At 29.6% G+C, this 12,318-nt stretch overlaps 1 protein-coding gene across 4 annotated transcripts in view; it reads left to right on the plus strand.

Moving 5' to 3' along the window:
* faf (ubiquitin carboxyl-terminal hydrolase-like faf) overlaps window positions 1-2,334 on the plus strand; it is a 36,847-nt gene extending 34,513 nt beyond the window's left edge. For 3 of the 4 annotated variants that reach the window (XM_065499008.1, XM_065499007.1, XM_065499009.1), the window contains exon 19: window positions 1,881-2,334. In XM_065499008.1, coding sequence (XP_065355080.1) covers window positions 1,881-2,255 — 375 coding nt within the window. In that variant the 3' untranslated portion in view covers window positions 2,256-2,334. The remainder of the gene's footprint in view (window positions 1-1,880) is intronic. The other variant, XM_065499010.1, reaches the window with a different exon arrangement.
* The last annotated feature ends 9,984 nt before the right edge of the window (window positions 2,335-12,318 follow it).

Consider the following 12,318-nt stretch of genomic DNA (forward strand, 5'->3'; position numbering starts at 1 on the left):
ACCATTAACCCCCAGTAACACGAAGGCTGGTTATGTGTTAACTAATAGTTATACTGACAGTTTTCATACAAAAATAATTTTAACCGACAGTATAACTATTTGTTAAGGCATAACCAGGCTTTGTGTTAATGGGGGTAAGTGACAAGGGTATATATAAGTTTATCATTCCGTTTGTAATTTCCACATTTTTCGTTCGCGACCCCATAAACTATATCAGCCCAATTATGAATAAAAATTACCCGGAAGTTTTTTCCCATTTTTCCTATTCAAAATCAATGTTAAAAATAAGGTCAACCTCGATTTTTTTTTACCTATTTTTGATTTATTTCTGGATCACTAAGTCACAATCGACATATAATGATAGATATTTCAAAGACCTTTCCAACGACGTATATAACACCATAGTAAGTCAGACCTACAATGGGTCAAAATCGGGAAAACAAATTTGAACCCGATTTTTTTCCAATTTATTTTTTTTCATTAATAAATTTAAAAAAAATTAAAAAATAAATTTTGAAAAAAAAAATATTAAAATAAATTTTGGCATAAAAAATTTTAAAATGAAAATTGAAATTTTTTTAAATAAATTTTGAAAAAAAAAAATATTAATTTTGAAATTAAAATTAAAAAAATTTTGTTTTCCTAAAAATATTCAACCCTATCGGCAATAACATGTGAAATTTTGTTCCCATGAAATATCAATTTCCCTCGAAGGAAAAATTGCTATCGGGAATATCACGATGAACTTTACATTCACAATAGTTGATTTTGTTCGCGCGTCTCTCGCAATCGCGCGTCATTGCAATTATTTTTTAAGTGCAATCAGGCCCGTTTTAGTTTTTTTGCCTTCGACAATTTTGCGTCTCACTATGGCACGTGTGTGATGTAAGGCTTCGTATAACGGTTCCTGTTTTACGTCGTGTTTTTTAATTTGATAAACCCTGGTGGAGACCATTAAAACTCTTCGTTACTGGTGGAGTACCAATTAAAACTCATATCGTGAAGTCTTTTAAGCGTTCCAGCTTCCTATATGAAGATATAGGTCGACTAGGGACTTACTTAAATCGTGTGGGATACCCTGGCGTTTTGGTTACGTACCCTTGCCATCAATTTTGAGAATTCAAAAAAACAAAATTTCATGTAAAAATTTCACAACATGGGGAATTTTTTCACGTGAACAAAGTTGATGAACGAAAAACATGAAATTTTGTAAACAATAAACAGCTGCTACGAACAAAATCAACTATTGTGAATGAAAACTTTAGGGGAATATCACGATAGCAATTTTCCCTTCGAGGGAAATGAATACTTCATGGGAACATAAATTTCACATATTTTTCACGATAGGGGTGATTGATTCGCGATAGGGGTGATTTAAAATTTTTATTTTAAAGTATAATTTGCTGAAGGTTGGTTATATAAGATTCGGCACAGTCGATTATAGCTCTCTTACTTGTTTTTTTAATTTAAATAAATTTTTTTCTTAATATTTTGTGTTATTCTTCACATCTTTTACTTTTTTTTATTATCACACTTATGTTTAAGCAACAAACAAAATCTTGCAACGGCTTGAAAATGTACTAGTTTAATATATTTATATATTTCTTTTAATTATACTTACAAATTACACTGCAAAAAAACTACACTAAAAACTTACACCTAAAAGAAATCAAAACGCTTCACCCATTTCACCACAACTCATTTTTTTATATCAAAAGAAAATCGCTTTTTTCACTGTTGCGCTTGGCATTTTTAAATAAATTAAAGAATAAAATATTAAAAAAAACACATTTTAAGTTTAAACAAATTAATGAAATCACAAGAAAACAAATAATTTAATTTGTAAATGACTTTCTTTTTGTTTTTTTTTTACCATTTAGTCCGTCAGCGGCGTCATTAGTTCGGAAACAGCAGCAACAACAACAATGACAACATTAACAGGAACCACTAAAAAGGACAATGATTTAAATCTTTTAAATGTATTAAATAATACAACAACAACGATGACAACAACTAATACCAATATACTAGGCAATAATACTGCTGAAACACAACAACAACAACAACTACAACCTGTAAATACTACAACAATAAATGTGGCCAATTTAACAACAACAACATCAACAACTACAACAGCAAACGCAGCCACAACAAATGACCAACACATTTTACTGGGTTCAACAACACCAGCTCCAACTTCAACTTCGGAAACACATCAGCAGCAGCAGCAACTTAATACAACAACAAAAACGTAGATGAAGTTTAAAAATATTGAAATATTATTTAAATTATATAAAAAAAGAAAGAAAAAACGGAAAAAATTAAAGAAAACAACCATATAAAACCCAACATAAATAAAACAAAAAACACTTTTTAAAATAATAATTAATAATAATAATAATACAAGAGAAATAAAAATAAATAATTAAATAAATAAAAAACCAACAACAACAACAAGAAAAAAAATATATAAAAAAATAAAACAAAATGTTCTTTTTTCACACTAAAGAATTAATTAATAATAAAACAGAAATTAAAAAAAGAAAACAAATTAAAAGAAAACAAAAAAAATAATTAATATTATTAAATAATAATTATTATTATTAATTTATAAAATTACTTGAAAACAACAACAACAAAAAAGAAAAATATACATAATAAAAACAACCACAAAAAAACAAAAGAAACTTATAATAAAATTATAAAATTATTTCTTTATTTTTATTTATTCTGTTTAAAAAAAAAACTCTCATACATTTTAAAATTAAGTTTTTGAACATCATTTTTTTACAGGAGATTTTAATATAGTTTTTCGTTTTGCTCTTGAAAAAAGTTTTTAATAAATTTTAATAATAGTCCTTTGAAATTTCAACAAAATTTGTATGATTTTTTTTTTTCTTCTTCAAAATTTTGCAAATTAGGTTAGAATTTTATATAGAAAAATGTTTCATAATGAAGTAAAATGTATGCTTTTTTAAACAGACAGCTAGCTAATCATGACTTCAAATCATAAATTTAAAGTGAATAAATTATTAAAATAAACGCCTCGCCTGTGTTCTGTGATTCGAATGGTTTCAAAAACGAAATCGGGTGATTTCACAGTATCAATTGGTCAATTATCGAGAGATTTCAAAAACAAATAGTCGAAAATGGTCGTTTTACTTTCGATTAAACAAATATGGGGACAAATTCTCGCACTCGTAATTAAAAAAAAAAATAAAGTAAAAACTCGTTCGTTATGGAGCACAATTATTAAAATTTTCTATACAATTTATTCGATATCGAATAATAGAATCAAAAATATAAACAAGTAAGAGATCTATATTCGGCTTTGCCGAATCTTATATACCCTTCACCAAATTATACTTTAAAATAATTTTTTTTAAATATTTTTAGGTAAACAAAATTAAATTTTTTTTAATTGTTTTTCAAAATTTTTTTCGAAATTGTTTTTTAATTTTTTTTAAAAAAAGTTTTTTCCAAATTTTTAAAAAAAAAAAAATTTTTTAATTTTTTTTTTTTTTTAAATTTATGACAAAAAAAATTGTTTGAAGAAAAAAAATTCGGGTTAAAAAATATTTTTTTCGATTTTGACCCATTGTAGGTCCAACTTACTATAGCCTTATCTACATCGTTGCAATGGACTTTGAAATATCAATCATTAGATATGCATATTGTCTATATTAATGACTTAGTAATCCATATATAGATCAAAAATAGGTCAAAAATCGAGGTTGTCCCGGTTTTTTACTCATATCTCCGTTATTTATGGACCGATTTAGCTGATTTTAAATAGCAAACTTCTCGAAAGCATGTCTGACAGAATTATTGAAGATTTGGATTCCGAAGATATCTGGGGTCTTCAGAAAATTGATTTCAACAGACTGACAGACGGACATGGCTTAATCGACTTCGCTATCTATAAGGATCCAGAATATATATACTTTATAGGGTCGGAAATGAAAATTGTAGAAATTACAAACTTATATATACCCTTCTCACGAAGGTGAAGGGTATAAAAATGTCGCACGTTCGAATAAGTATTCGCTCGTATACGATTGCGAGAATTAGCCCCCTGTTTCAAATGTGCAACATCGTGCGTTTTGCACAACAAAAATTTATCAAATATTCGATTTTGAAAATCGTTTGTTTTTGAAATCACTCGATTTAGAGAACAGACGGGACTGATTACCTACCTCTGTTCTGTATATATGCTGACTTCGAAATCGTGCGATTTTCAAAAAAGAACAATTGACAAATTTATGTTCTGTAAATCGCATGATTTTCGAACATTGAAACAGATTGGTTTACTCGATAGTAAAACGAGTAAATCATATGGTTTTGATATGACTAAACTGTAGACCCCAACCATGTAAAAGGAATTTACATATTTTGGCATTCTGTAAATCGAATCCACATGATTTACTTGTGAGTAAACAAATAAAAAATGCACAAAATCGTGAATTTGCGGAATAATCACCCCTATCGCGAATCAATATTTCATATGAAATATTTTCCCTTTTCCTTTTTTCGATCATCAACTTTGTTCACGTGAAAAAATTCCCCTTGTTGTGAAATTTTTAGATGGAATTTTGTAAACAATAAACAGCTGTTACGAACAAAATCAACTATTGTGAATGTAAAGTTCATCGTGATATTCCCGATAGCAATATTCCCTTCGAGGGAAATGAATATTTCATGGGAACAAAATTTCACATGTTATTGCCGATAGGGGTGAATAATTTAGCGCCTTATTTCAAAAACGTAAGGTTGTTTAAACGAAAGTAAAACGAGCAATTCATGTGGATTTGATTTAAAGAATACCAAAATATGGGAAATCGTTTAAAAACGAAAGCGTTGCTCGGATTGTTATCGCCCCTGTTCTAAAAATCAAGTGATTTCTGTAAAAAGAGCAGGGGCTTCATATTGTTACTGGTTTCGAAAAGAAAATCCTTTGTATTTGTATGATTTATAAATTCAGTTTCGAAAATGTTTTCTTTCAAATCGAATTACATTTTGAAAGCAATAAATCCTTAATTATATAATGAAAACCTGCTACAAAATGACAAGCGATTTTCAGCTGATAATAGCGAAGAATCAAACAATGTTTTCCGCTTATCAGGACTGTCACACATTTTTTTCGGAATGGTTTCAATTCCGTAGTTTTTATTCTAATCGATTATGGTTTAGGTTCTTCAGATTTCGTGGAATTTATTCATTCCAAAAATATTTAATAATTCTATATTTCGGATTTAAATTTGAAAGCGTTTTTTATATTAAAACAAAATGGAAGCTTTTGGTACAGAAATTGATTAAAAAATTTAGAAACACAAATAATTACAAAGAAATATCAATTCCACTTTGAAAACTGAAAGTGGTTTCATTCCGAAAGAAATTTTTGTTTTACTTTTTCTGAAGAAGCAAAATACGGAATTAATTCCACTTTCGATCGGAATGGAATTCTGTGACAGGCCTGTATATTCCGATCAATTACGTTTTTTTTTCCGTGTGATTTATTCATTAAAAAAAAAAATATTTAATAATTCTATCCCAGTAAGCACCAAAGCCCCAAAAATTCAAGCACTTGAACATTTTGTTGGAATTTGACATGAATGCAAATGTAATTATGTTTTAAACTTGAAAAATATTTGAAAAATTAAATATTTTTCAAACAAAAAACATATGGCTTGAATTTATGTTTCCTTTTTACTGGAGAATGCTATTGAAATAAAGTGTAATACAACTATAATTCAATTCCTTGACTAGATTTCAAGGCTTGAATTACACTTGCTTTCAACTTGAATTCCAGTAAAAATGCTTATTGGGATATTTCTGATTTTAATATTAAAACAAAATTTTTGGTACCAGAAATTGATTAAAAATTTTAGAAAAACAAATAATTGCAAAGAAATATCCATTCCACTTTGAAAACTGAAAGTGGTTTCATTCCGAAAGAAATGTGTTTGTTTTACTTTTTCTGAAGAAGAGAAATACGGAATTAATTCCACTTTCGATCGGCATTTGATTCTGTGACAGGCCTGTATATCTCAGCTATTTATTTAATTGGTTTCGGAGTCAACACCAAGAAATTCTGCTACTTCAAATGGGTTGATCCATAAAACCGTTGGACAAAGTGAAATAGTAGTTGCTGGGGCATCAAGGGGGCCCTGACCGCAAGCTGGGCATAAATTCGAGATGGCTCGGTCTATGCGGGGCCAGTAGGTATTGAGCTTGTTGATCCGTTCTGGGGCCAAATTACCGCATTCGTGATCGAATGAGCTATCGTATCGAAAAATTATTTCGATATCGAAATTATGATAAAATGTACTAAATTTCTTGCTCGATATCGAATGCCATAATCTCAAATAAGAAAATTACGATAAATTTTACTCGATATCTAATGCGGTAATTTGGCCCCTGATTTCAGTTGTGCCAGATCTACTCTTGTTTTCCGCGAGAAGGCTATGAGCGGTGGGCGACCTCCTAGTACGGCATTCATTCGGTATCCTGCAATTGGGGTATTTATGGCGTCTCTATGAATGTCGTTCAAAGCTCCCATATACGAATTACGAACCATTATTTGTATGTTCTCCACGTATACACGCAGAACCTTCTTGACATAACACGGATGTAGCTCCAGTTTTGTGATGTTGAAGCTAGGATGATATACATATGTATATGCTTTGCATTATCCCCTTTAGATGATGGACTTTTTCTCAATTTTATGTTGTATCTTCATTGAAATTAAATATTTTTGAGGATTACAACAAGATTTAAGTACTGAGATTTCAGCTTTGATATCCTATACATGGGTGCATTTGTAAAAGCAGTAATATTGCTTCACTTCAGCAAAAGTTTTGCGTTCGAAAAAGCAAATTTGAAATTATTGCTTTAAGTCAATGTAATGTAAATTTTTGGTGGCAGTGATGCCGAAAAATTTGTGAAATTTATGTTTCTATTGCAAAAGTTTGCAGGTGGTGATATCAGTGATGCATAAATTTACTTCATTTACGAACTCACCCCAAGTTTATTATCTGCAGTCTCGGCCGAAATCTGATTTTTGGCCTTATCCGAAACCAGATATTTTCGACCAAACTCTACTGCAAAATTAAAATCGGAAATCTTTTAGGAATTAATAAAATCAATGGAAAAACAAAATCGATCGGAATTGAAACACTTCCGAATGAAATGTGTGAAAGACAGGCCTACAACTACAGCTCCATCAAGCGCAAAATAGCCTGTACATATTCCTAGTATATATGGTAATCAATTTAAGTTTAAATTCAAGTTTAATTGGTGCTCCAGAGACATAAAGATGGAAATTCATCTACGCCACCACAATTGGAAATGATTATTACCAGGAGCCAAAAAAAAAACTTGAGAATCAAAAGAAAAACGTTACAAATTGATGTGTACGAATTCAATTCACCGAGAGATGTCTGATACAAATTTTCTGCTTTTGTGGAATTAAATACAATTCATTACGAATTCGTAGAATTCTATTACTAACTAAACAACTTTAACTAACAAGTCAGAAACTAGACCTTTAATGATTTAACTGTTTATTACTTAATAAAATTATAAGTTTAAACTGTGTTTAAAACAAAAACAGAGATTCAGACATGTCACACGTTTCGTTCGGAATGGTTGTAAATTCAAAAAATATTTAATAATTCTGTATTTAACATTTTAATTTGACAGCGTTTTTTATATTAAAACAAAAGTGAAGTTTTTGGTACAGAATTCCACTTTCGATCGGAATGGAATTCTTTGACAGGTCTGAATATCTAGATATGAAGATAAACTAATTTCGATATCGTGATATCATCATTATGATATTTATTATAAGAAAATTATGAATGTTCGAGTCATATTTTTAAGGGGAACTTTGTATCCTTAACTTACCGTATAATTTAAGAGTATTTAGAACTGCAAAATTTGATCACGATTACCGCATAATCAATATATTTATTTATGACTGCTGAAAGACTTTTCCGGGGGGACTTTTGTATGGGGGCTAAGTGAAATTATAGACCTATGTTGTCCATTAGCTCTTTTCGTTTGGGCCCTATCGTGTTTTCAAAAGACAGACAGACGTACGGATATAGCTAGATCCTTAGAATCTTATGAGGACCCATAATATACATACATATGTGGATCTGATATTTCCATGAATTTTGAACATTGATTTTAATTCTTTCACATTTTTCATTTTTATTCACCCTTATTCTATTTGGCATCGTCGACATCGTCGTCAATATTAAGTCAAAAAAATGGTATATTTTACGCCGATATCGATAACATTTGACAGCGTTTTGTACTTTAACCCGACTAATAAAAGTATAAAATTCTGTCAAAAGTTACCAATAGTAATCGATATCGGAGAAAAATATACCATTTTTTGACTCAATATTGACGACGATGTCGACGACGCCAAATATAATAAGGGTGATTAACTCACTAGTAATTACATTAAATTACAAAATATAAGACTAATTGTGTTTGATTTAAAATATATCCTTTCAATTTAACACAATTTTTCATAATACTGAATGAAGTCTTTAATAGCTTGCTGATTATTTTTCTTTATTTTAAACTATTTTTCATGTAAATTAAGCTAAAATACTTCTTAACAATTCTTAAACATGATGACTAATAAATATAAACGATTTTAATTTTATAAAAACAAAATACTAATAAAATAAAACCTTACATTTTTAGCCCCTTTATCATAATGTCTAATTACTTTTTAAACTAAAGTTAAACTCACAGTTTCTCACTTTAGTTTAAAAAATAACTAGACATTGTGAAAATGGATTTTAAAACTAACTAATTTCTTTTGGAATTTTATTTATTTTATGATTTTTTTTTTCAAAAGAAAATTAAACGTAATTATAAAACAAAAACAATTTTTATTATTTTTTTATAAATATAATATTAACATGAAAAAAACGTATATTATTATAATTAATTAATTATGTTATATAAAAAAAAGGAAATAAATTTACATAAAAAGAAATAAAAAAAAAACCAAAATGATTATTACTACGCTTTATAAAAGGAAAATAAATAAGAAAAAAAAAATTAAACATACTTATTAATATTAATGAAAAGAAAAGAAAAAACCAACAAACAAAATCATAAAAAATCGATAAGAAAACAAATAAATGTTATAAATAAAACAAACGATAAACTTAAGAGTTTTATTAAACTAAATTATTTTAAAACTGAAATCATAGAGAAACATAGAGCGGAAACTCGAAAAAAACTCAAACCAACAAATTACTCAAAATAATTCACATACGAGTGTTGTTTTTGATTTTAAATATTTTTTTTCTACCAATACATTCTCACCACTTAGGTTTCTGACAACTGAGTTAGGTCTTTAACATTTTCTATTTTCTATGACTGAAATAATAGAGACGATAGACTGCGATTTGTCAAACAAAAATACAAAAAATATATGTCTGAGGACGTCTCGTCTCTATGTTACCCTATGACTGAAATCATAGAGAAATATACATAGAGTGGAAACTCGAAAAAACTCAAACAAAAAAAAATTACTCAAAATAATCACATTTGCGGTGTTGTTTTTGTTTTCACATAGTTTTTTTGCTAATACCATAGAGAACATAGAGCGGAAACTCGAAAAAAACTCAAACAAAAAAATTACTCAAAAAAGTTACACATACGAGTGTTGTTTTTGTTTTCATGTTTTTTTTTACTAATACATTCTCACCACTCAGGTTTTTGACAACTGAGTTAGGTCTTTGACAGGAGAGTTTCCGCTCTATGTGTTTTCTCTATGGCTAATACATTCTCACCACTTAGGTTTTTAATAAATGAGTTAGGTCTTCATTCGTGCTGAATGCAATAATGGAATGGTAAAGAAATGTCATCTAATTTGATTTTGAAAATCGAATTATGAAAAATGAATTCTAGTGGTTTATTTCACACATTTGTGTTTGTAAACAAGAGTTAGAACGCCTTCGGATTAAAAGGATACACTTTTAGTGGATTAACAAGGTAACCTATCATGTCATATTGTCATAACGTTCTAATATTTTAAAATTCACGTCTCGTCTTATCTGGCTCTTAGGCGTTCGGCTAAAGTTCTGCTGGTTGGTTATGACAGCACAATGCATAAACCATTGTGAAATATTGGAACAATATGACATGATAGGATACCTTGTGAGTCTACTATTTTCATAAATAAACCAAAATGCCTAACTTTCCAAACGCCCTTCTCCTCCACAAGTGGTGGAAGTGATATCATAAGCGGACGAATGCAGCATAATGGCGACGGGCCATACTATTGATGACTTATGGTCACTGCACGTTATAGGATTATAGGATACATCATGAATATCGTACTTAGCGTTCGCCTACCGCCCATTACAGATTCCGAGAAAAACCTGCCGAGGCAAACAAGAGTGGACCTGCCAAAACTGAGGTCGGAATGGAGCAACAGTCTCATTGCCTACTGGTCGCGCATAAACCGTGCCATCCCAAATGTATGACCAGCATGTATTTAGGGTCCTCCTACATATTCAACCGCCCAGGCAATCCTACTTCACTGAGTTCAATGGATTTGTGGACCAACTACGTTGAAGTAGGATAATTTTTGGCCTTGACCTCGATGCTGAACCCCCAGATTAGAAAAATTGTATAGTTTTAGCTGTTACAACAACAACAATAACAACTTTCACATGTGAATGTTATATTTTAAGCATAATTAATATTTAGCAAGGAAACCAGCTAAATTTTGATTAAATTTATTAACAAATTTTAAGCTTTTTTAACAATTTACCGTTAGTTTATTCTTTTCTCTAAGCTTGTTTTCAAGGTGCATTTAATAATACGCCTTGCTTGTTTTCAAAGCGAATTTATATACCAGATCAAGGCGTATTAACAAGGTGAGTGCATAAAATCAGCTGTTTCTTAATTCGCTGTGGTTTTATGTACACTATATGTCAAAGTAAATTAATAAAGTAGCGACAGTACTACAACAAATACAACATTTACAAAAACCACAAGCAATTTTGTTTTTGGTTTAAGGTCTGAGCTGTCAAAGTTGCCTGTTGTTGTTTTTGCTTTTGGGCTTGTTGTATTTTTCGCCACAACAACCACAAGTGAATTGACAGTTCAGACCAAAGTAAAAAAAATAGTCAGCTGTTCTACTGAGTCTACTTTATTAATTTACTTTGCTATATGTCAAACTTTGTTTATGTTTACATTTGTTATTGTAAATAACATAGTAATATTTTAATTCACCTTGATTTTGACATTTACCGTACATTTTAACAAAAACAAATTGCCTGTTGTTTTTGCATTGTTGTATTTGTTGCCGGGACGCACTCACCTTGTTAATACGCCTTGTACCAGATGGTGGCAGTGGCAAATTCCGGCAAATACGAGCGAATTCGTCACTGCCTCCAACCGGTATGTAAATTCGCCTTGCCTTATTGTTTACTTCATGCATTAAACACATTGAAGACAGCAGGCTTCACGACTTCACGAACACAAATGCTGCTGGCTGAAGTTGAAGTCGTGCGGCAGCCGCTGAATTCTTTTAAAGACGACAGCTTCAAAGTAAACAGCTGATTTATAATTCAGTGGTGTCACTTTAATTTTTTACTTTAATAAAAATAACCGTACAAAATTCCAAAGTAATTAAGATTTAAACAATTATTTTAAGTAAATATATATATGTGGTAATAATTTATGTACCTGTTATTAATTTATTTCAATATGGTTATCAGAAACTTCTCTTAATGAAGTAAAAAAAAATATTTTTTTTAAGCACTGATTTGATTTACATTTTTTATTATATTAGCAACACTATTTCTGTTTTGAAGTTGACAAAAATAGAAATTAGTCTAATTGGGCAGCAGCAGCAAACGAAGTCGTGTCGTCGTGAAGTTGTGCTGTCGTCAAAAGAATCGTCTTCATATAAACGTGTGTATTCTATTTTTGACAGATTGAAGTCGGAAGCCTGCTGTCTTCAATGTGTTTAATGCATTACACTTGGTTTGTTTGTAAACAAAAACTTGAGCGCGCAGGATTAAAAAGTATATTTTTATTGTGTTTAATAAATTTTTAATAAAAAGTGTGTAATTTTATTGTTTTTTTAAACAATTTCATTTAAAAATCTGCTGCGTAATGGTAAGTTTATCAATTATTATTTATTTTATAGCTGAGACATTTGCGATTGTGGCGCTGAAGCCAAAAAATATTTGTATATAAAATTTTGCACTAAATTGTTAAATTTATTAATAGAATTTAACAAGAAAATGTTAAATATTACATACATAATTG

The sequence above is a fragment of the Calliphora vicina genome, chromosome 1 (assembly GCF_958450345.1).
Source record: "Calliphora vicina chromosome 1, idCalVici1.1, whole genome shotgun sequence".
In the NCBI taxonomy this organism is placed as follows: Eukaryota; Metazoa; Arthropoda; class Insecta; order Diptera; family Calliphoridae; genus Calliphora; species Calliphora vicina.